The following is a 21,223-nucleotide window of genomic DNA, read 5'->3' as shown; positions in this document are numbered from 1 at the left end:
CACCCTCACAGGGAAGAGCTCCTGCCTAAGAGCTCATCCCAGTCTCCCCTCTGGCAGGTTAAAGCCATTCCCCTCCCGTTGTCACTACACTCCCGTTAGATCCCTCCCCACCTCTGACTGACCCGTCAAAGGCACACCGCCACCGCTTGGGGGATTTTTACTGTTTCTTTACCAAGAGGTAAGAAGCACCATTTCCTCCACCTCGGGTCCGCCCGCTGGGCCAAGCCGCTTGGTATTTGCTGATCAAGAGCTGAACCCATCCCGTTATCACCCCTCAGCTCACAGCCACACCACCCCGATGCACCGCGCCGCCAAACTCGGCCCGGCCCGGCCCGGCCCCGCTGCGCTGCCCGCCGGGCCTCGCAGGGGCTGCCGGGAGCTGTAGTCTGCGGGCGGTGGCGCTGCGCTGCAGGCGGCGCCGTGGCTGTGCGGGGCCATGGCCGCCCGCTCCGTGCGGCGGCTCGGCAGCGGGCTCTCGCTCGGCGGCGCGGCGCGGCGGGGCAGGTACGTGCTGCGGTGCGAGTGTGGGAGCGGCCGCGTGTCCCCGCAGCCGTTCGCGGCCGCGGCGCTGAACCCTCCCCGCCCCGCGGTGCGGGACGTGGCAGCCCCGGGCCCGGGCCTGGCGAGGAGCCGCGGCGGCGCCGGGCCCGGAGCGCCCGGCGGGTGTGGGGCGGCGCCGGGAGGGCCCCGTACCCCCGGGAGGGCTTCAGTTTCCCCTCACCAGGGCAGCGCTGCCCACCGTCAGAAGGCCCGGGACAAAAACGGGCTCGCAATAATCAGTCTCTTGTCTGGAAACGTGTCATTTTGAGGAGGAATTAATTGTAATTCCTAGCGAAAGGCGTTTCTGCGGTCAGTGAGCCGCGGTGTGAGGTTGTGTCCTGCCGTTACACGTATCCACGGGTGATTTCTGCATCTCTTCCTGACTGTCTGAACCATTTATGCGTGAATTACATGTTGCATGTGCTCCTTGGGGTTTATCCTCGGTAGTGATGCGGCACCTGTGCTCTCAGCGTGCTCTGGATGGATGAGGGAAGAGGATACGTTTAACTGGGCCGCTATTGAGCAGAAAAAACAGTGTCCATTCTTATCTTTGGACATGGTGGGATATGGCTTGTAAAAGGGAAATCCATAACAGGTGCTTTGGTTATTGGAGTAAAATGTGGGCAGAAAAGTTTATTCTATGTTAGTTTATTCTAGAGGGGGTTTTCCCGTGGAAGAAAAAAAAAGACCATTTAAATGCATTAAAATAATTCTGCAGCATGTAATAGAAGCAGCGGTGTGTGGGACTAGATGTAAAGGTGCTTGGTGAAAGTCATCCCTTTATATGCTCATATATATGTGAAAACTGTTCACAGTGTGCGCCAAGTTGGAAGTAGGTGGCTTTGATGGGAGCTGATCCACAGAGGGTTGCTTGTGCAGCCTGGAGAAGAGAAGGCTCCGGGGAACCTTAGATCAGTTCCCAGTGCCTAAAGGGGCTACAAGAAACTTGGAGAGGGGCTTTGGACAAGGGCCTGTGGGGACAGGCCAAGGGGAATGGCTTTAACTTGACCCAGGAGAAATTGAGATGAGCTCTTAGGCAGAAGCTCTTCCCTGTGAGGGTGCTGAGGCGCTGGCACAGGGTGCCCAGAGAAGCTGTGGCTGCCCCATCCCTGGCAGTGTTCAAGGCCAGGCTGGACACAGGGGCTTGGAGCAACCTGCTCCAGTGGAAGGTGTCCCTGCCTGTGGCAGGGGGTTGAATCTGGATGAGCTTTAAGATCCCTTCCAACACAAGTCTGTGAGTCTGTGATTCTATAAACTCACTGCAGTCAGGAGCCTGCTGCCCAGTTTAACTCTGTCCTGTGTTAAGGTGCAGTTGTGTGCTCCAGTTCCATGGGAGAGGAATCCACATAGAATTGATCTCTGGTATCACTTCCTGATGAAACTGAGCACAGTAACTGGGGGTCGTTAGGAGACTTCCTGCCAAAGCAAGCTCATGGAGTTAAACCACTGCTAATGCAGATGTTTCTGTGTGTCTCACCACTTGCGTGCTTTGTCATGCTAATTTGGGAGGAGGAGGGAGTGTTTAAGGAGAGGTGTGGTAGGACCCTTGTGTTCAGAGGGAACAAGACAGTCTTGGAACATTTCACCATCGTGCCTATGCTCCAGAAAGAGGTGATACTGTTGTTCTGACCACAGAGGGGTGTTCTGATCGCGTAAATTATGATCTTTAAGGACAGTTGGCTTAAGCCATGTGGCTACAGTCAACTTGTCTGCTACATCTATCTGTCTGGTTTTGTGACATCACTTTGTAAATCCTTCTGTATCACCAGCTTAGTTGTATAATCCCTTCACATGCTCTGGGACTTCCATGTGTCTGTCACTTTAGGATGTGTCAACTTCCTCCAGGGGGATTTCTGCCTATTTTTAGGGTGGCTGTGATCAAGACTGTGTTTGAAGATGGAGCACAGTGCAGTGGACAGACTATAAATGGCACTTGCCCATTTTAGTGGCAAGGAAGATGTAAATTGGGTGGCATTTTCAATTCTGCATAATAAGAATTTCCTTTGGAGTCAGTCTGTGGTTCTTGCATCCTGCCTACAACTTTTAAGGCAGTTCGTCTGAGCAGCACACGATGCATGGGGCATGTCACTGCATGGGGGAATGCTCTGTGGCTCGGTTTCAGGAGCTGGAGAAAGGAGTCCATGCAGGCAACTCTCTGCTTCACGTAGGCAGGTCCCTGCAGCTGAGGCACCAGCTCATTCCTGCCCCTCTCCTACACACCAAAACACACCCATTGGAGTAGTGTAAATCACTTGCAGAGGGAAATGACGCACCTTTGTTTCGTGGATGCAAGAGTTAACTCATTTGTGTAGCTTTTTTAAGGCATGAGAGTCTAACCTGTGGGGTGCCTGCCAAGGCTGCTTCCTCAGCTGCATTTCAGGTTCCTTGCTTCATCTGTAGCACGGCCAATTTCCGTCCCTGCAGCTCTTTAAGTGAAAGGTAAGATGGTAAAGGACAGAGCTTGTAGTTGGTGCTTACCATGGACACACCTTTTATTTTACAGTGGAAGCTATGCAGTTGTTTAAAGCTTCATGGATTGATTTTGAAGCCTTGGTGAAGGGGGTCCTGTGTCCTCACCTCCAATTTAGTCTAATTTCTGTAACTTAGAAAAAGTGCTGTGTTAACCAGTCAACACACAAAGGTGGCAAGCATCTTAGAAATCATTCGAGATGGGGTCTTGTGCCTTAAACTGATCTCTGCAGCCAGGGATAAAATATGGGGTTATCTTCTGTGTTGGCATTCCTGAAACCCAGAACTGCAGTGGCTGGGTAGCTCTTTTAAAAAAGCCTGGTGACAGCCCCTCTCCTGGTTCTTTAAAGATTAAATGAGAAGAACATCTTATTCTACAGCAAGTGTAGGTAGCAGAAGCACTTTCGGACTAGTATTTGGCATGCAGTGTGCTGAAAAGGAACGGTTTGACATACAGATCGTGTTTTAAGTACTTAATAAAAAAATTCATATGCAAATGCCTTCAGTTGGGAAAAAGGAAGTTTGTCATTAGTGCTGTATTTAGCAACCTTGTACTAAAGATACGCTGAGGCAACATCTGGGCTGTTAAATTTGGGGTGATGGGAGATGCTAGGGCACATATAAACCTCTTAAACTGTGCTTTGGTCAAAGAGCCCTGGCTGCCACCCAAAGGGGGACACCTCTTCCCTTCCCCATATTCTCCCTTCCACATGTCACCAGGCTTCATGTCTCCTGTACTGGCACTTGCACTCATCTGATCTGTCAGCAGACCTATTCAGGGACACAGAAAAGTCTTTTTGTTTTGTAGGGTTAGTTTTCAGCTGGTTTAACTCCCTGCAGCTTCATTCTGCACAGCTCTAGTACTGAAGTAAGGGGAGCAAAACATGTCCCTTCCATTTGCTGCTGTAAGCTCAGCTTAGCTGGACTACTGAACTGCACTTTGGTCTTATGGTCCATTTGACAGACCCAGAAACAAATGATGGACTCTTCTGTGACATTGTAACTGAGCAATATAAGCCTTGCTGAAAAGTAAGAAAGCTTTTAATGGTGCAGGCCTGGTATTGTGAGCTCACTCTATTGATTGTAGAGCCTGAATTAGCATCTCTGGGCAGTGTTGAATTGTGCTGTATAAACACACAAGTTTGAGTCAGAGCCAGCACAGTGATTTCCGTGCCATGCTTCATTTGACTCAGTAGAGGTGCACTTAGTATATGCAAAACCCCTCTATTAAAGGGGATGTTGAAAGCCCTGCTCAGAGGAAGAGCTCAGGCATTCCCAAAAAAGGAGATACCCTTCCTTGTTAAGTGTATACTGAAGTGTTTCCTGAATGGAGCTGATCTGGAAGGAAATTGAACTTTCTTCTGTACACCTATTCTAGGTCTAGACCTGTATAAAGTCATGAGAGGGGAGATGGGCTGAGGCTTTGGCTTCATGCTGGCAAGAACGGGTCCTGTCTAGGTCCGTTTGTAAAAGTGGTATAGGAGGGGGAGTGGAAGCTTTTGGTTTCACTCTGGCAGTGACAGCATTGTTCCTGCCGGTGAAGGACTTTTTAGAAAAGAACAGAATGAAGCAAAAAAGTATTTTCACACTGGGTTTGATCATCTTCTGACCTAACCGTTTTCAGCCAGACTTCTATTATCCAGTTTTTGGGAAACCTGTGGGGTTGTTACTGAGGCAGTGTTCATGCAGCTCAGCCCAATTATCCGCCTCTGTGGTGGTTTCATCATCTCATCTGCAAGTTGTGGAGTCAGCTCCTGGGTGAGCTCCACCTGCTGTACCAGCACAACCTTTGGCAAGCGTGCTTTTTAGATGAAAAGCATACTTGGGATGAAAAAGTCACTGCAGATAAGGTAGGCTTCAGCACTTGGGGCTTGGGCTTGTTTTGGGTTTTGGTTTTTTTTTGCCTTTGGGACTTCATTGCCAGTAGAGATAAAAATAGTTTAAGTGCTTAGAACTGTTGGAGAATATTAGGCACAACTTTCAGTTGGCATGCTCAATCCCTTTTCCAGAGCTAATGGAGCTGTGAAGGTCCTGGCAGAAGGCTCCAGAATATTTGGGGTGTACAAAACTTGGTCATGTCTCTGACAGTTCTCTTTCATCTCTTAACTGCAGTCAGTGTGAAAGCTGGTTCAGTCTAGCGAGTGCTACTTTGCAAGAACTGATTGGCAAAAGCTTCAAACTCTCCTCTTTGCTCAATAGGAGAAAAACTGAATACATCAAATACTGTGTCTGGGGTTTTCTACATCACTAAAACCAGCTTTATACTGCTCAACTCCTCAAGACTACCTTGCAAAAGCTTGCTGAAGTTTGCCATTTGGTATTGACTGCCTGTACTGGGGGTCAGCAAAAATGCAACCCACAGCTTGTTTACGTGTGAAAATCGGAGTCGTTGCAAGGCGTGTCAAGGAAGTGTTCAGCCTCTGTAGTGACATGAGTGTAAAGTAAAAGAAGTTTTCAAAACATCTCTTTGTGCTTCTGTGCTGCTTGTCTGTATTTCCTGAGAGGAGCTAAGATTTTATCTAGAACCTGTGTGCCTTTTGTAAGAGCTGCTTTTAGTAACAACACTAAACTCAAATTCTTGTTGAGCCTGTTGTTACTTAACTTCCCTTCTTTGTCGTTAGCTTATGTTTTAGGGGGTCCCCCCGTGTTTTCAGCACTGCAGCTCAGCAGAGAAGTACAGGAGACGAGTGCGGCCCAGAGGATCCCCATGATGAGCCCAAGCATCCCCTTTCTGACTGTGCCATAAAGCACAAAGCCATCAAATTGGAAGAACAAGTCCGAGATTTAACTGTGAGTATGCTGCTGGTGGCATCTTTCATTCAGCCCCTGTGACTTGGTCTGTCTTTCACACCCAGCTTTGTCTGTAAGCCCTATAGCACATACACAACACCGCTGTGCTGTGGCAGACTTCAAAGCAGCTGTGCTTTAAGTGTGAGAGGTTGCACTGTGGAAGTACAGTCTGCCTTCCCCAGAAACGCCATCTGTCAGTGGTACCTAGGAGCAAGACACTGGGAGTATGATCTTGACAGGCAAAACTGTGTGTTGGAGATGGTCTGGTCAATTCTTTCACAGCATTGTACAGAGGGAATGGCAGTAGCTTTGTCGTAATTAGCATCACATACTGTGTTGCACCAGATCTGGATTGTCTGAGAAGGGACGTCCTCTATAGTGACAGCGGTGTGGTGGAGATGGTGGGGATCACGTTATAGGAACTTTGAAGAACAGATGTGACAAAGGAGAGGATTAAATACCGGAGCACCAGGCAACTCTGGAGATAATCACCCTGAGAATACTACTGCACCAAGTGATAAATCAGCCGTTTGTGGAGCCGTTGCTGGGACCACCAGTGCCTGCTAGAGGAGGGAGTGTCTCAGTAGTTGCAGTGAGTCACGCAAAAAGCAGCAGCCTGTCATTGATGTTCAGTTGAGCTGCACCCCAAATGCTTCTGGCCTTCACTTGGGTCTTTTGAGGGAGTTGCATTTGTGCTGATGGATCAGGAGAGGGACTTGGGTTTGCATGTAATGACAAGGAGGAGCCCAGCACAACCTTCTGATCTGAAGCAGGCTCTATTTAAAGCTTAAGGGATTGCCAGCTGTCAGGAAGTGGGTTTTATCTCTTTGTTTGATGTCTCCCCTTGTGATGGTGGTTACAGGAGCGATACCGGAAAGCTTTGGCAGATTCTGAGAATGTCCGGAGGAGAACACAGAAGTTTGTGGAAGATGCCAAGCTCTTTGGTAAGTGAAAGGAGGCTGAGATGTGTTTACTGCACTATCATGGCTGTCTGAGTATAAAGGGCTGATCAGCAGTGTTTCTCTGCCCCTGTTCTGCACTCAGTCATTGTAAAGTCTGGCATGATATTTGCCTGGACTCTTGGTGTCCGGGCTTACTCACTGTTTTCCTGTGTGTCCAGCAGTGTCCTGTCAGGGTTACCTCAGTGACTCTTCTGTGATTTTTTTTCATTTTTTTAATTTTGTTTTTTAAATAGAATAGGTCTAGTGCAGCTGAGCGCAGTTCTCCTGACTTGGTTGAAATTTCAGGCTTTTCTGCGTGCTGAGAATTAGCTCTGGCAAGGGTGTATGATGTACTCTTAGCCGTGTTACCAGGTTGTGATCTTTACCATATTAACAGCTTCTCTTCTGCTCTAGCTTTTAGGAGGTAGATCCTGCCTGGGACAAAGGTTGTAAATTCCCAGATCAGATGTTCCTTAAAACTTTTATAAGAAATACTTTAATATCAGGGAAGATAACTGGATTTGTAGCTTTGACAACATAAATGATTCAATGAGCTGGTTGGTAATCAGTCTCCTTCTGTCTGCTCCTTTGTTGCTTCTCCTTCATGCTTCTTCGTTCTGCGCTTGTTTAAACATGTATGTACAACTATTGACGGAACCTAACTATTGTTTCTTTCTCTGTTTTCCTAATGTGTGTTTCCAGTAAGTTCATTACAGCATCTATGTAACTGAGGGAGGCTGGTTTTCCTGACATTTCTGCACTGTGTACTGCACCACTTCTACTGATGTATACAATCTAACCCCTTTTTTCTAATGAAAAAGACTGCATGACTTTTGATGACCAACCCAAGGACCATTCTGTCCAGCCTTCCACAGTGGTTTTAACTTACGAATAAAATTGTGGTTGTACCTTGGAATGGTCATATATTATTTTTACTTCCCCCCATTGTATTTATTTCCCATGTGCATGGGCATTTGTGTGAGTGGCTTGGCAAAACATTTGTCTGTGGGACCGTGTGAGACCATGTGTGGAATAGTGTCCTAAATGGCAAGTCTTAATTGCTAGAATTTCTTGGAGTGAAACACTAATGGTCTGCTTTGTCAGGTATACTATATATATTTGTGTGTATTTATGGATGTACCTTTCCTGCACACACCTTGATCTGGGGAATCTTGATAATTACCCATGTAATGCTAAAGCTTTGGCTACAGGATACAGAAGACACTGTCTGCTCTTGCTGAAGTAGCAATTCAGTTAGCAGCTTTAAAGGGGCTTTGAAACTGCTGTGACTGTGCCTGTCATCAGTGCTGTAGCTCTGTATGTTCTACCCTTCATTTACTTCTTGCTTCTTTGTGCCCGTAGGGATCCAGAGTTTCTGCAAAGACCTTGTGGAGGTAGCAGATATCTTGGAGAAGACCGCTGAGAGCGCTGCAGAAGAAGCAGAGCCTAGTAATCCAAACCCAACCCTGATGAAAATCTACGAAGGTCTCTCTCTCATAGAGGCCAAATTGCAAAGTGTATTTGCCAAACATGGCCTTCAGAAGATGAACCCTGTTGGTGGCAAATATGATCCATATGACCATGAAATAGTCTGCCATGTGCCAGCAGAGGGGATGCAGCCGGGCACGATAGCACTGGTGACTCAGGATGGGTATAAACTCCATGGTCGCACCATCAGACATGCGCTCGTCGGTGTGGCAGTAGAGTCACAGGAATGACGTGGGCTTGCCCACCAGCATCTGGGACCTTGCTGTGCTGAGGACCCCTTAGCACTCAGTGACAACTGCAGCTGCATGTCTTTACTTATTTATTAAGCTAGGTTTGTACTGTATGTTGGCTTCTTTATAATGTGTGCAGTCATTTTGGCATTCATTCTAAGGTACTTGTATATTTAATAATCCTTTTTGGGGTATGTGGAGTAAGTAGTACTAGGAGTCCTGCTATTTGTCAGAAACATGGCACTGTAGCCCCTTTCTCCATTGCTCATTTCTCCATTAAGACTTGTACGGGGAAGAGGGGAGATATGGGAGAGAAAGGGAATTCTCTGAGAGCTAAGGAATCTTGTCTCCTGGCTCCATCTCTGAGATGGATTCCTGCAGCAGCCTTCAGAAAAGTCACTTCTCTGCCTCAGTTTCCATATCTGTATTAAGGGAGTATAATAATACTTACTGACCTACCTCACAGGGATGTGGTGAGGCTTTTTCTTTGCAAAGCACTCAGAAGAGAAAAAGCCCAAAGGGCTGGGTATTATTATCAGGCTGTTTTGGTGTCTTCCCTTGTCCCCAGACCCTTCAGGTGGGGATGAAGATCATCACCTGAAATGACATTGAGGGGCAACTTTTTCTTATTTTCCATTCAACTTCAGGAAAAGAATCCTGAATTAATGAAATCTCTCTTGTACTACAGTTGAATAGGGCTGAGGTTTTGAAGAGAATTTGGTTGTTAGGTCAGACTAATATGTTAATATTTGTTCTGCAGGTAAAATTTCAGCTTACCTCCTTGTTCCTAAAGGTAAAACAAGGGGTTGTGGTTCTTGGTGAAAACAGAAAACTGTTCTCAAATCTCTTTTTCTCTAACCAAAACCTGTATTTTAGAGGAGAGTAATTTCTCTTCCCTGATGGGTATTTGTGCAGCGTTGAAGCATGATAAACTATATGCTCTTTGTTGCAGCTGCTGGCAAAATGGAGATGCGCCCTTAAGCAGGAAATCTGGACTGTTCTATTTTCTCAGCTCCCCAATAATGGTACTCAGATAACACCAACTTCCAGTTCACATTCAGACTCTACCTTTGTGTGCCCACAGTAAATGTTAAACCTTTGGGGTTTTGATGCAAGAAGAGAAATATTTTCTACTAGAAATCTGAAGTGCCCTTGAACCAATTTTAGCAGCAGTGACAAGAAAGCAAGAGAAGCATAAAGCTGAGGAAGTGAAAGTTGACCTCAAGCCATCCTCTTAGTTGCAGGCATGTTGTTGTCACAGCATGGCATATGTATTTCCCAGTGGTCCTTTTGCCTGGGAGTCCATTTATCTCAGCTGAACGGATGCAGTCACTGAGTAAGATCAGAATGTAACCCTTTACAGAGAAGCAAACAGTATAGTGACAGAAGAGTTTTATAAAACCAGCCTGTGGTCTGCACAACACAAAGCCAAGGCAGGAATGGTTGTTTTCAGGTTGATCCTTGCTGATTCATTAATTCCTGCCTTTTTACTTGCTAGAATTGGATCCATGGCCTGGCAGTTATTTGATACCCACTTCCAAAAGCTATTTATTTTGGATCCCATCACTGGTTTGGAAGGAAGCTTATTCTTTTCCCATTCCTTTGCAGGCTTCAGTTGCATAATCCTTTTGTGGTAGACTTCAAGATTACCGCAGCCTTCACTTAGCAGCTATCGACAGTGATCTGGGGAGACTCTGTGCAGTTGATGACTGTCAGTCCAGAAATTTAAGGAAGATGCATGTTTTTAATATGCTTCATGCAAGCTGCTTAGGTGACAGCTCTATGGGGGTGACTCGGTAGCAGATATATTTGAAGTGCAGTTTTCTGCCACTGCGTAGTTAGGTTTTCAGGCAGGTACTTGTGTTTTCAACCCTGAAACAGTGCTTCATGGCAGCATTAGATCATTTTGGACTAACCTCTTGTTCGGTGCTCCTGTTGTAACGTGGTGTTGGAAATCTCAGATATGCAGGACCTCCTGTTCGTTGTTTTTCTGGTCTGCATGCTGACTGGGCCACCAGGTTATGCTGTTACCCAAGACAAAGAACAGGTAAAATACAAGACGTGGCAATGCAAGTCTTGCTGTTCTGCCTCAAGACTCTCTGCAGCCTGTTTGAGGAAACTGTCTTCAGCTGGAAGGAGCACTGGTTCTCTGCTGCTTCTTCAGCCTGTGCTGTATCAGCCGAGTCTTTTTGCAATATGAGGAAGAGCTGGTTATGAAAACTTAACCTTGAATGTGAAACTTTCTAAGGAACTAAACAAAAGCAAAGGCATTTTATACAACAGGTAGTTTTCTGTTGTAGCAAGGCTGCAGCTTACCTGAGCCAGATTTAAAAGTCGTGTGTGACCAGAAGTGATGGGATCCAAATCGTCTTTAAATAGACCCACAGAACCCCTTGACTGTGAAGGTGTTCTGTGGCTGCTTGGTCCACCTTCAGACTATTTGCCAGCCTTCCTGCCTCCTCAGCTTGTATTCACCCATTTTTGCCTTAAAGAAATATCCTTAAATGCACTCCAAACCTTCTGTCTGTACTAAGAGGTTATTGATTCAGCTTGTGTGTGGGGGATCTAGTTTCACTGAGGCACTGCTGTGTGGCTAGAACAGGAATCTGAGGGATCCAGTTCCTGTGCAGTCTTTCTCACCTTCCTGCAGGCCCTGTTTAATTTGGGCCAAGTTATTTTCCCTGGTTTTTTTCAATCTATGAAACTTCTCCAGGATCTTACCAGGCTTTTATGCTGATTACTGTAAGATGTACCCATTGTTTAGAGACTTTTACAGACGTTACCAAAGAGATAAATACTGTAGCTGTTGTTTGTCCTTGTTTCTGCTTCCTCTGAATGTTGAAGTGAAAATGAAATAACCAAACCTGGATTCCATTGCAGAATCCAGATTTCCTAGGCAAAACTTGATTCACTTGCCTTTCAAGCACACTTATGATCTCTTTTCTCCTGGATGAGATTGCGTACGGGTGGATTGAGTTTCTCTGCTGTAGGTGCTTGCTCTGTAGGTCTGCCCTGTTTGTGTAAAGCTTGCACACTCAGCACAGTGGGGCAGCCTCCCCCTGCTGCGGTTCCATTGCACTCTGCAGTTACACCAGAGAGGAGACAACCCATGAGCTTTTTCTCTCCGGTCACTTTATCCAATGACTAGTAAAACAGAGGAGAATGTTAACAGGGACAGGATAGAGGAGAGGAAGTGGACATACCTCTTAGTCACTTCCACTCCATTTGCACAGCCACAAACTGGAGAGCTGGGAATGCAGACAGCTAGGTGAGATGTGCAGGTGGTGTTGGTGCATGGACCTGCATTTATGCTTTCGAGAGGTGGCAGTCCCACCAGCAATGTAGGCATTTGCCTTGTTCTGTGACCTTGCTGCACTTGGTGGGATGTATATGAGTTGAGCTCCTGGATGAGTCTCCAGCTGTGCTGTCTCATGAGTGCAGTGGCATCTGAACTCTGACCGGGAGCAGTGTAGAATGTGAATGTTGCTTTGTGGACCTTAAATTCTCAGTGCTTCATCAGCAGAGCTGCTGTTGGGAGACAGCTGTGATAGATCAATAGCTATTAGCAGTCCTTTAATTTTTAAAACCCCCTGTATTTAAGTTTTCTATTGTGAATATTGTAGTATTTTTTTATTTTCAAACTTGGGATGCTCTGATGTTACTTGCAAAGGCAAATGAACAAAGCGTTGCTAATCTCCAAAAACCTAGGTTCTTTTAGTTGTTGGGAAGCCTGTATATATTGTATTGTTTTGTGTTTCTCTGCTCTTTGTTTACCCAAAGGTTCTGATGCAGTATGAAAGACAAAGACTGAAGTGCGGGAGTGGTGCAAGTAATTGACAACAACATTTGAGTTAATGTTGGAAAGGGCTGATTTCCTTTAGATGTCCAGATACTGTCCATTTGCTAATAAAAAAGCATTGCAGTTGCTTCTTCTTCCTTTTTTCCCTGCCCCAGCCTGCTGCTTGTTCTGATTGGGCAGGACTGCAAATAAGAGATGTTGCTATTCTGATCTGATGGTCCAAACTGAGAGCCTTTGGCCATGTTGAACATTTTACTAACAGTGCATCTGGATGTGTGTGCCATGGGTGAGTTGTTGGGTGAGTTGTCAGGGATTTCTGCAGTGATCAGCGGTCCAAGTATGTTGTTCCCTGGTTCTCCTGTGCCTGCTTCTCTGTTCTGAGCAAGTCCTCCGGTGAGCCATCCTGTAGGGAAACGCTGTCTGCAAGCCTTTGTTGACGGCTCATTCTGCAGAGCTCTGCTAGCAGTCAAACTCTTGATGTCTGGTTTTGCCCTTCTGTTCTCTCACAGCTTTGCTTTGTTGTGGTTTGGGTGTTCTGTGTGTGATGTGCTGTAGCAGGTGTGCTGTAGGTCCTGAGCGCCATCCAGGATGGCTCAGTACACAGCCTATATTAACGCTTGGGATATCCGCAGGTGGGTTGTGATTTCAGGGATTTGTTGGAGAGAAGAACAAGCTTTCCCTGTAGGGTGTGATTGCAGCAGATCTCGTTCTCTGCAAAAATAGATGGGCCTCCATTCCTGGTTTTGCTTTAGTCTCCCTAGTTCTGATAGGTATTTATAGGCCTTGCTTGCCTTGTCCTCCTGAAACTTGGAATGCCCCTGGGTACTTCTCACTGGAAAAAAACCTGCAAAAGACCATTTACAAATGGCCTTTATGGGGGGAGAGCTGTATTTCTGTGCCAGCAGGGTTCCCTTACTGCAGAGGTTACATCCCATTGCCCGGGCTCTTCTTTGTGCCCAAGACGTGTGGGCACTGCTCCATGCTCACTAACTGGACTAGACGAGGAAGCAGTGCTGCCTGCTGCTGTGTTAGTTAATTTCTGGCTCTGGTTTTTCTCCGCGGCAGCAGTGAGAGTTGGGAGTTCTCAAACCACAGCCATCTGCAGAAAAGCATTGGAGGTTGTGAGCAAAGGGAAGAGCATTTTGCTTCTGGCACAGTATTGCAGAGCACCTGCAAGCAAGGGCACAGTCTGCCATGAGAGGGAGGTGATGGGGAGCGGTGCTGACCCGCACCCTTGGAGCCAGATTTCTCATCGCCCACAGCCGGGGTTAAATCAGGCTGGTTAAGTAAGAGCTTGTTAAAACCAGAAGCGTGCTGCACAGATACTTGCGTGCTGTGCTTTAAGCTGCTTTGGGAATGTCTTCTCCCCATCCTGGTGGGTTCATAGTGCCCATTGTAAGGATTTTGGTAAGCTGAGCAACAGGAGGTTTTGTCTGTTCCCCCCCCCCCCCCAAAAAAAAAGAAGTGTTCATGCCTGAGTTTCTGGGTTGCCTGTGTCCTCCGCCATGGTGGGGCCTCGCTGGGGGAAAGGAGGGAGTCTGTGCTTGTGTCGAGTTTCTCCTGAAACAAAGTTCAGACGATGATTCTCAAACTAGATTGTGTCCCTTGGTCTGGAGCTAGTGCTGGGCTACAGCAGGTTCCAGGTCAGCAATTACATGTCCTACCTGCTCTAAGTTTCTGCTCAGTCTTTGCTATCCTTTGTAATCTGAGCAGCAGCAGGCTCCCAGATGGGATTCCCATGGCATGAGCTGCCTGCTCTCAGGCACCATGTTTTGCCCAGGGCAGAAAGTACAAGTGAAAGCTTGAAATACCCTTGGTGATGTGCGAGCCATGCAAGACCCAGCCTGCTCCCCTCAGCCGGGTACCGAGCACCATGTGCCATTGCCCATGTGCAGACCGAGCACACTAAATGCTGGGGGAGCTCCTGGCTCTGGGCCCTTGGTTCACCCGTGGGTTCACAGCGAGTGCGGTGCTGCTGAAGGTCTGATGGCAGCACAGCCAGTGTGTGAGGGACAGCGGGCACCGAGGATCCCGGCTGTGGCTGTGCCGGGGGTTGCTCATGTGCTACACGCAGGTCCCCTCTGACCCTCACTGGGGGTAGCTGCTGGAGGTCACTGACCACAGGGGCTGTTGTTACCCCGGGGCTGTGCGCGCCCGGCGCTGCGCTGCTCACTGCCCGGCCGCTGCACCTCCTCGCCCCGCTGCCAGCCGCCGCGCTGGCTCCAGGTCCCCACTGCCCGGGCAGGCCCCCTGCTGCCCGCCGGCAGCTGGGGCGGGGCGCGGCGGGGGCCGGGCTGCGGCAGGGGCGGGCCGAGCCGAGCCGGGCCGTGCCGGGCGGGTGCAGCCGGGCCCCGCTCTCCGCGCCATGGCCCCGCCGCCCGCCGCGCTGCTGCTGCCGGCCCTGGCCGCGCTCCTGGCCGCGCCCGCCGCCGCCCGCGCCCCGCCGCGCAGCATCGGTAAGAGCAGAGATGGGGGGGTACGGGGAGGGGAGGGCGCCCATCGCGGTACCGGCAGCGCCCGGCCTCCTCCCTGCCTGCGTCCGCGGTGCGCTGCCGCGATGGATGCATCCCCGCGGGGAGCGGGGCGGCAGCGGAGCTCTGACCCCGCCGCCCCTCTCCGCCGGCAGCCGTGGTGGGCGCCGGGCTGGGCGGCTCGGCCGTCGCCTACTTCCTGCAGCAGCACTTCGGGCCGCAGGTGCAGCTGGATGTGTACGAGGCGGCGGCGGTGGGCGGGCGGCTGGCGACCCTCACCGTCAACAAGCAGCAGTACGAGAGCAGGGGAGCCTCCATCCACGCGCTCAGCCTCCACATGCAGGACTTCGTCAAGATCCTGGGTGAGCGCTGACACCCCAACACTTGCACGGCCTCCATCCCCAAGGATTGTTACCCCGGTGTAGTGGGGACGTCTGCTCCCAGTGTGCAGTAGTGCTGTCCCTGCACCCTGGAAGAGAACGGGATGGGGCAGCTGGGCAAAGCATCAGGGCAAGGGGTCCTGGTGGGATTTGGGGGGGGGGTTGTGTGTGTTCATAAACTCCTCCTCCCCTTTTGCCCCACTAGCAGGAGCAATTCCATGGGATGCGCCACCATACAGGGTCTGGCTGGGGTCCCACTGCCCCAGGGTCTCACACTCCCTGATGCTCCTCCGAGAGCATCTCTGCCCATATCCCCATCATGGTGGTGTTTGGTGCTGGCCTTTCCCAGGAGCCAGCCGAGCACAGTGGGGCCCCCATGCTCCCCACAGGCCTCAAGCACCGGCGCGAGGTGGCAGGGAAGAGTGCCATATTCAGCGGGGAGCACTTCGTCCTGGAGGAGACCGACTGGTACCTGCTCAACCTCTTCCGTCTCTGGTGGCACTATGGCATCAGCTTCCTGCGCCTGCAGATGTGGGTGGAGGAGGTGATGGAGAAGTTCATGAGGTAGGAGAGCCCATGGGGCTGGGGAAGGATGCATGGGGCCTTCCCAAGCACCGAGGACATCATCCTGTCCCCTCCAGGATCTACAAGTACCAGGCGCATGGCTACGCCTTCTCCAGCCTGGAGGAGCTGCTGCGCTCGCTGGGGGGTGATGCCTTCATCAACATGACGCAGCGCTCGGTGGCCGAGTCCTTGCTGGAGGTGGGCGTCACGCAGCGCTTCGTGGACGATGTGATCGCGGCCGTGCTGCGCTCCAGCTACGGGCAGTCGGTGCTGGTGCCCGCCTTCGCAGGTGAGACTGGGACCGTGCTCCTCCCCCTGTGACTCCTTCGCTGCGTTCCCTCCATGGGCAGGCTCTTGAGCCTCCCTCCTCTTCCTCTCCCAGGAGCCATGTCGCTGGCAGGGGCCCAGGGCAGCACTTGGGCAGTGGAAGGAGGCAACAAGCTGGTGTGTTCAGGTCTGCTGAAGCTGACCAAAGCCAACGTCATTGCAGCCAGGGTGACGGGCGTCTCTCTGCACAGCTCAGGTGAGCCTGGGGACAGGGTCTGCTCTGGGCGCACCAGGGCAGGAGGTTGGTGGTGGCAGCAAGGGATGCTGGAGCAAAGAGAGAGCACTGGGAGGCTGGAGAGCATCCTTGTCCTGGTACAGTGTTTGGGTGAGGCCCCAGGGGTCTGTCCATCTCCTCCCGTTTTCTGATCCAGTAGGAGCCCTGCAGCACAGACCTCAGCCCTGAGGCTCCACTGTCTCCATCCTGAGGTCCCCGAGGTCAATTCTCTGTCACCATCCTTGTTGCATGCTCTCCCATTCAGCACAGCAGAAGGGCTCGGTTCCTGGGGTTTGGGGGTGCACTGTGCTGCCCCATTCCTTCTTGCCCCACTGGGCTTGGCTTCTCTGGGAACTTATCCCACAGACTTGATACAATCTTCCTTATGCTGCCTTAAAGCATCAGCAGCTCATCCCTAACCATCAAATGCTGTGGTCCAGCACTGGTGTGTACTGGGAAACCAGGGGATGAAGGCCATGCTATAAAAAAGGGGGCCAGGGCAATGCTGCATGGCACTCAGGGCTACTCCTAACCATCCACCATCTCTTTGCAGAGGGGAGAGCCCTGTACCAGGTGCACTACGAGGGCAGTGAAGGCCAGGGCTCAGCCTTCTACGACATGGTGGTTGTGACGACTCCCCTGCACCCCAGCAGGAGCAACTTCACCTTTGAGAACTTCGAGCCACCCATCACTGACTTCCCTGGAGCCTTCCAGCCCTCTGTCACCTCCGTGGTGCACGGCTACCTCAACTCCTCCTACTTCGGCTTCCCTGACCCCAAGCTCTTCCCCTTTGCCAGCATCCTCACCACTGACACCCCCGACCTCTTCTTCCACGCCATGGACAATATCTGTCCTGTCAACATCTCGGCAGCTTTCCGCCGCAAGCAGCCCCAGGAGGCCGCGGTGTGGCGGGTCCTGTCCCAGCAGCCGCTGGACAAGCAGCAGCTGAAGACCCTCTTCAGGTCCTACTACTCGGTGCAGGTGACGGAGTGGCAGACGTATCCCCGCTACGATGCTGCCAAGTCCCTCCCACCCATTGTGCTCCATGAAAACCTGTTCTACCTCAGCGGGGTGGAGTGGGTGGCCAGCTCCATGGAGATGATAGCGGTGGCAGCCAAGAACGTGGCCCTGCTGGCTTATAACCGCTGGCATCAGGACCTGGAGAAAATCGACCAGAAGGACTTGATGCACAAGGTGAAGACCGAGCTGTGACACCCAGGGGAGGTGGTGGGCTGGGAGCTTCTGCGTGTGGTAGTGTGGGGAGTATTTATTGCTATGGGAGCCCCAGGGGGTTTGGGGCTGGAGGAGAAGGGACGGGCTGTGTCCCAGGTGACTTGAACATGCACCACCTTCAGGAATACAGTCCCTGCCCAGTGTTGCTGTGTGTGCCATGTGCCTCAGTTTCCTTTTCTCCCCTCTGTAGCCTCTACTCGAAGCTTGTGCATCTGTTCTGGGGAGGGACATCAGGGGGCTTTCAAGGACAAGGTGGCTGGCATTGGCACACATGGGTTCCCCCTGGTGAGCTGCCCAGCTTCCACCTTAGTCTTCTGCCTGCCTGGATTTGCTTCCAATAACCTGGGTGGTAGGGCTGGCCCGGCCAAGGCAGGAGATCTTGTGTCCTCTTCCATGCCATGTGTGCATGGAGCCAACCCCCCCTTGCAGGCCTGATGCCCCAGGGATGGGCGTGCAGAGTGGGTGCTCGCAGGTTCCAGCTTGCAGGGAGAGGTGCTGCCGGATGCTCCTTGCTTCCAGGGTTGTCCAGGCTGTGTTTTGGGGATCAGAAGAGCCTCTCTGGGAGAAGCCAGAGCAGCACCCCCCATTGGGCAGGGCCAGAGGGGCAGCATGAAGGGCTGAGGCAGGGAGCAGCTCAGACAGGGGCCAGCGATGCGCTTTATTGAGGACCTCAGAAGCCACCCAAACCCCCATCCATTTGCCCCGCTCCCTGGCCCAGCACAGAGGAACTGGTAGGTGCACAGGAGGACTGGGCGCTCCCGGAGCTGTGGCACCAATGGAGCAAATGAAGGCAAACAGGGGCTTTGGGGATGGAGGAGAGCCGATCCTGCCCAGGGGGGGAGACCAGCAGCCCACCCTGCTGAGCAATTCCATGAAGGGGGGGGAGTCTCAGGGGGTGCCTGGCTGCGAGGCTGGCTGTGGGACTGTGCAGCTGGTGACTGGCAGGGGCAGTCCCCGCAATGGGTGTCCCCTGAGGCTGATGGAGCCTGCAGGGTGATTTCAGGGAGCACTTGGAGTTGCCATCACCTTGCACAGGGTCTCCCATCAGCCTGATACTCAGCGAGGTGACCCTCTTCCAGAGGGCTGGGCAAGCTGGGAAGCAAGAACAAGCTGGTTAGATGCCCATAGGTAGTTGCAGGGGTTAGCTTTGCTATCTCAGAACATGCAGGTGCAGCCCACAGCAATGGTCTCCATGACCATCTGGTACTTCTTGTGACACTTCTTCTTCCCAGAGGGCTTGTGCCCTGCTTCTCCTGGCACCGGGCAGAGCAGCCTGCGGACAGGCAGCCGGCTGTAGATGGGAATGCTGGCCATGGTGCGGTCCTCCTGCATCGTGAAGGGGTTGATGCAGCCAGTGCAGAGGCATCGGGCCTCAGGGATGTCTGCTGGGATCCGTGTTGCATCGTGGTTTATGCTGGAAGAGAGGGAAAGTGAGACATGGTTGGAGAGATGGGGGGCAATGGGTGGCTTGGGATGGGCAAGGCATTGCCTCTGCAGGGTGACGTGGGGTGCTGCGTTGCATCACACCGTCAGCAGCCACCGCAGCCCTGCGCTGATGGAGCTGTAGCTGCCATGGTGCTTGCTGGTATATCCCCCAGGTCCCTGCCCCAACTCACCTGTACGCCCAGGGGGACAGGCTCCTCCGGTTGGACCTCCAGAGCCTCAAGTTGACCTGGCACTTGGTGTCACCTGGCTCAGAGCTGTTCCTCAGCTGGTGCACCATGTCCTGGATGCTGCGCTCGTAGTCTGCCATGGTGGTATAGGGGTCATCCAGGGCCCAGGCGAGGGCAGGGGTGGCTGTGGGAGGCCGTGCCAGGCCCCTTCTCCTGCCCTTGGCTGCCTTGCTTTGGTCCTTCGCTTCGGGAACCAGGACCATGGCAAAGGTGAAGATGCAGAGGAGAAGCTGAGGAGGAAGGAGGGATGGTTCATGGCTCCCCTTGAAGGGCAGCTCTCCCACCTCCCATGGGCCGCGGGGTGATAACATGACCACTTTGACTTTGGAGGGGCATGTGCAGTCTCCAAAGAGCAACACCAGCCTGCAGGGTGAGACCCATGGGAGCACATGAGGGCAGTTTGCACGGATGATGGGCACACGGTTGTGGCGAGCCTCCAGCCCAAGGCCCAGCTGATGCATGTGGCTGCAAAGCCCCTTGCCCTGGCTTTTGCCCAAGGTTTCCCTGCCTGTGCTGCTGGAGCTGTGCCTGGTCCTTTCCCTGCCCTCAGCTCAGGCTGTACCTGGCATCTCAGGTTGCAAAGGAGCTTTAGAGGTGACACAGGCAAGAATGGGATCTTTATCCAAACCCTCCTCTCCCTCCCTCTATGCTCTGGGGACGATGAGAAAGAAAAGAAAGATGCTTTTTCCTTCCCTTCTCGCTCCAGCCTCGCAGGGCCAAGCTCCCCTGTGCCGACACCCGGCAGCCTGCCCAGTGGCGAACAAAGTGGCTTTCTGTAGTCCTGCTCCCTGCTATTTGTGTCCCTGCAGCCGGCAGCTCCGCACCCTGCTTGCTGTCCTGCAGCCGTGCCCTGAGGTGTGTGGTCCCAGGGCAGGGACCGCTCTGCCGGGGCTGTTTTCCCCTTCCCATGCTGTCAGGTCACGCTATTGCCTCTCTGGTCTCCGAGCCTGTTGCATCCTCACCATGCCGAGTGTGGGAGTGATGGGGCTGGCAGGCCACAGCACCTCCAAAGCAAACAAACCCGGGTAGCCACCCGTAAACAAGCGTGCAAACGGTTCTATTGAAGAAGGCAAAGGAGGAGCAAGCCCCGCGCCGTCGGGCAGTCACCTACCAGGTTTGGAGCCCGCTCCATCGCGGCGGAGGGGCTGCCGGCCGCCGTCCTGCAGTGAGGCTGGCACCAGAGCGGCCGGGAGCTATAAAGGGAAAGCCTCAGCCCCCGGCTGTGCTCCTCGGGAGGTGTGTCCGGTCCCCGAGGTGCCAGCGCTGGCAGGGCAGGGGCCAGCGTGGTCTGGGACTCGGCCACCTGCCACCTCCCCGGGCATTGGTTCCATCTGCGGCTGCGACAGCAGCGGGACCCCGCTGGAGCCCGGAGGGGTCGCTGGGCAATGCCTTGCCCTGGGGACGGGGCTTGGACTCGACCCCTGTGGTGCCACCATCGCGGTGACACGGCAGCTGGGCTGGGGGAGTGGGGGGGGGGGGGCTGTGTCCTCTGCTGGCAGCGATGGGTGCAGGTCCTGGGGGTCAGCCGAGCCCATCCATGTGACACCACCAGCTTTGCTGTCCCCAGGAGACACCAGACCCTTCTGCCCCGCACCCATCACTTCCTGCACCCTTGGTCTGTGTCACCAAGCCCTTCCCCTCCTGCTGTCCTCAAGCCTGTCCCCAGCTCCTGAGAGTGGGAACAAACCAGAGCAGCAGGGTGGCGGATGTCAGCGGTGGGGTGCCGAGCACCGAGACTCAGGGTGCTGCGGTGGGGGACGCTGGGGCTGTGATGCCCTGTCCCTGATCAGACGGGGCTGGCCTTGGCGTGCGACGGGGGCCGCAGCATCGCGGCTTTGCAGCCCCTTGCCCCGGGCTGTCCCTGTCCCCGTCCCCGTGGCCAGGCAGCGGCTGTGCCACACGATGGTGCTGTCCTCCGCTTAACCGCACCGCCAGCCCGCCGTCTTCCTGTCTGCATCCTTCCCCCGCAACTTCCCTCCCTGCATCCGTCCTCCCTGCATCCCTCCCTCCTTTCCTCTTCCCCTCCATCCCTCCCTGCATCCCTCTTCCCGTCCATCCCTCCTCCCCGGCCACGGGAGGCGAGATGCCCGGTGCTCTTCCCCTC

At 52.5% G+C, this 21,223-nt stretch overlaps 3 protein-coding genes across 3 annotated transcripts; 2 read left to right on the top strand and 1 right to left on the bottom strand.

Annotated features, from left to right (window-relative positions):
* Positions 1-358: 358 nt before the first annotated feature.
* GRPEL2 (GrpE like 2, mitochondrial) lies at positions 359-12,383 on the top strand. The gene is made up of 4 exons (XM_061456634.1): positions 359-504; positions 5,631-5,799; positions 6,662-6,743; positions 8,103-12,383. Exons 1-4 carry the CDS (start codon positions 437-439, stop codon positions 8,456-8,458), a joined length of 675 nt encoding a protein of 224 aa, XP_061312618.1. The 5' UTR covers positions 359-436; the 3' UTR covers positions 8,459-12,383.
* A 2,231-nt stretch (positions 12,384-14,614) lies between these two features.
* Positions 14,615-17,589, top strand: PCYOX1L (prenylcysteine oxidase 1 like). Its single transcript, XM_061456633.1, has 6 exons — positions 14,615-14,713; positions 14,884-15,090; positions 15,498-15,672; positions 15,750-15,961; positions 16,055-16,195; positions 16,767-17,589. Exons 1-6 carry the CDS (start codon positions 14,623-14,625, stop codon positions 17,423-17,425), a joined length of 1,485 nt encoding a protein of 494 aa, XP_061312617.1. The 5' UTR covers positions 14,615-14,622; the 3' UTR covers positions 17,426-17,589.
* Positions 17,590-18,422: 833 nt separating this feature from the next.
* IL17B (interleukin 17B) lies at positions 18,423-20,447 on the bottom strand. Its single transcript, XM_061457226.1, has 3 exons — positions 20,231-20,447; positions 19,063-19,349; positions 18,423-18,860 (listed from the first exon to the last, which is right to left on the bottom strand). Exons 1-3 carry the CDS (start codon positions 20,249-20,251, stop codon positions 18,602-18,604), a joined length of 567 nt encoding a protein of 188 aa, XP_061313210.1. The 5' UTR covers positions 20,252-20,447; the 3' UTR covers positions 18,423-18,601.
* Between the last annotated feature and the right edge of the window lie 776 nt (positions 20,448-21,223).

This window comes from Pezoporus flaviventris, unplaced genomic scaffold (genome assembly GCF_033815535.1).
Source record: "Pezoporus flaviventris isolate CSIRO_AGI_PZ_B2104156 unplaced genomic scaffold, CSIRO_AGI_Pfla_v1 ptg000023l, whole genome shotgun sequence".
NCBI lineage: Eukaryota > Metazoa > Chordata > Aves > Psittaciformes > Psittacidae > Pezoporus > Pezoporus flaviventris.
This window is presented reverse-complemented; position numbering and strand designations above follow the sequence as displayed.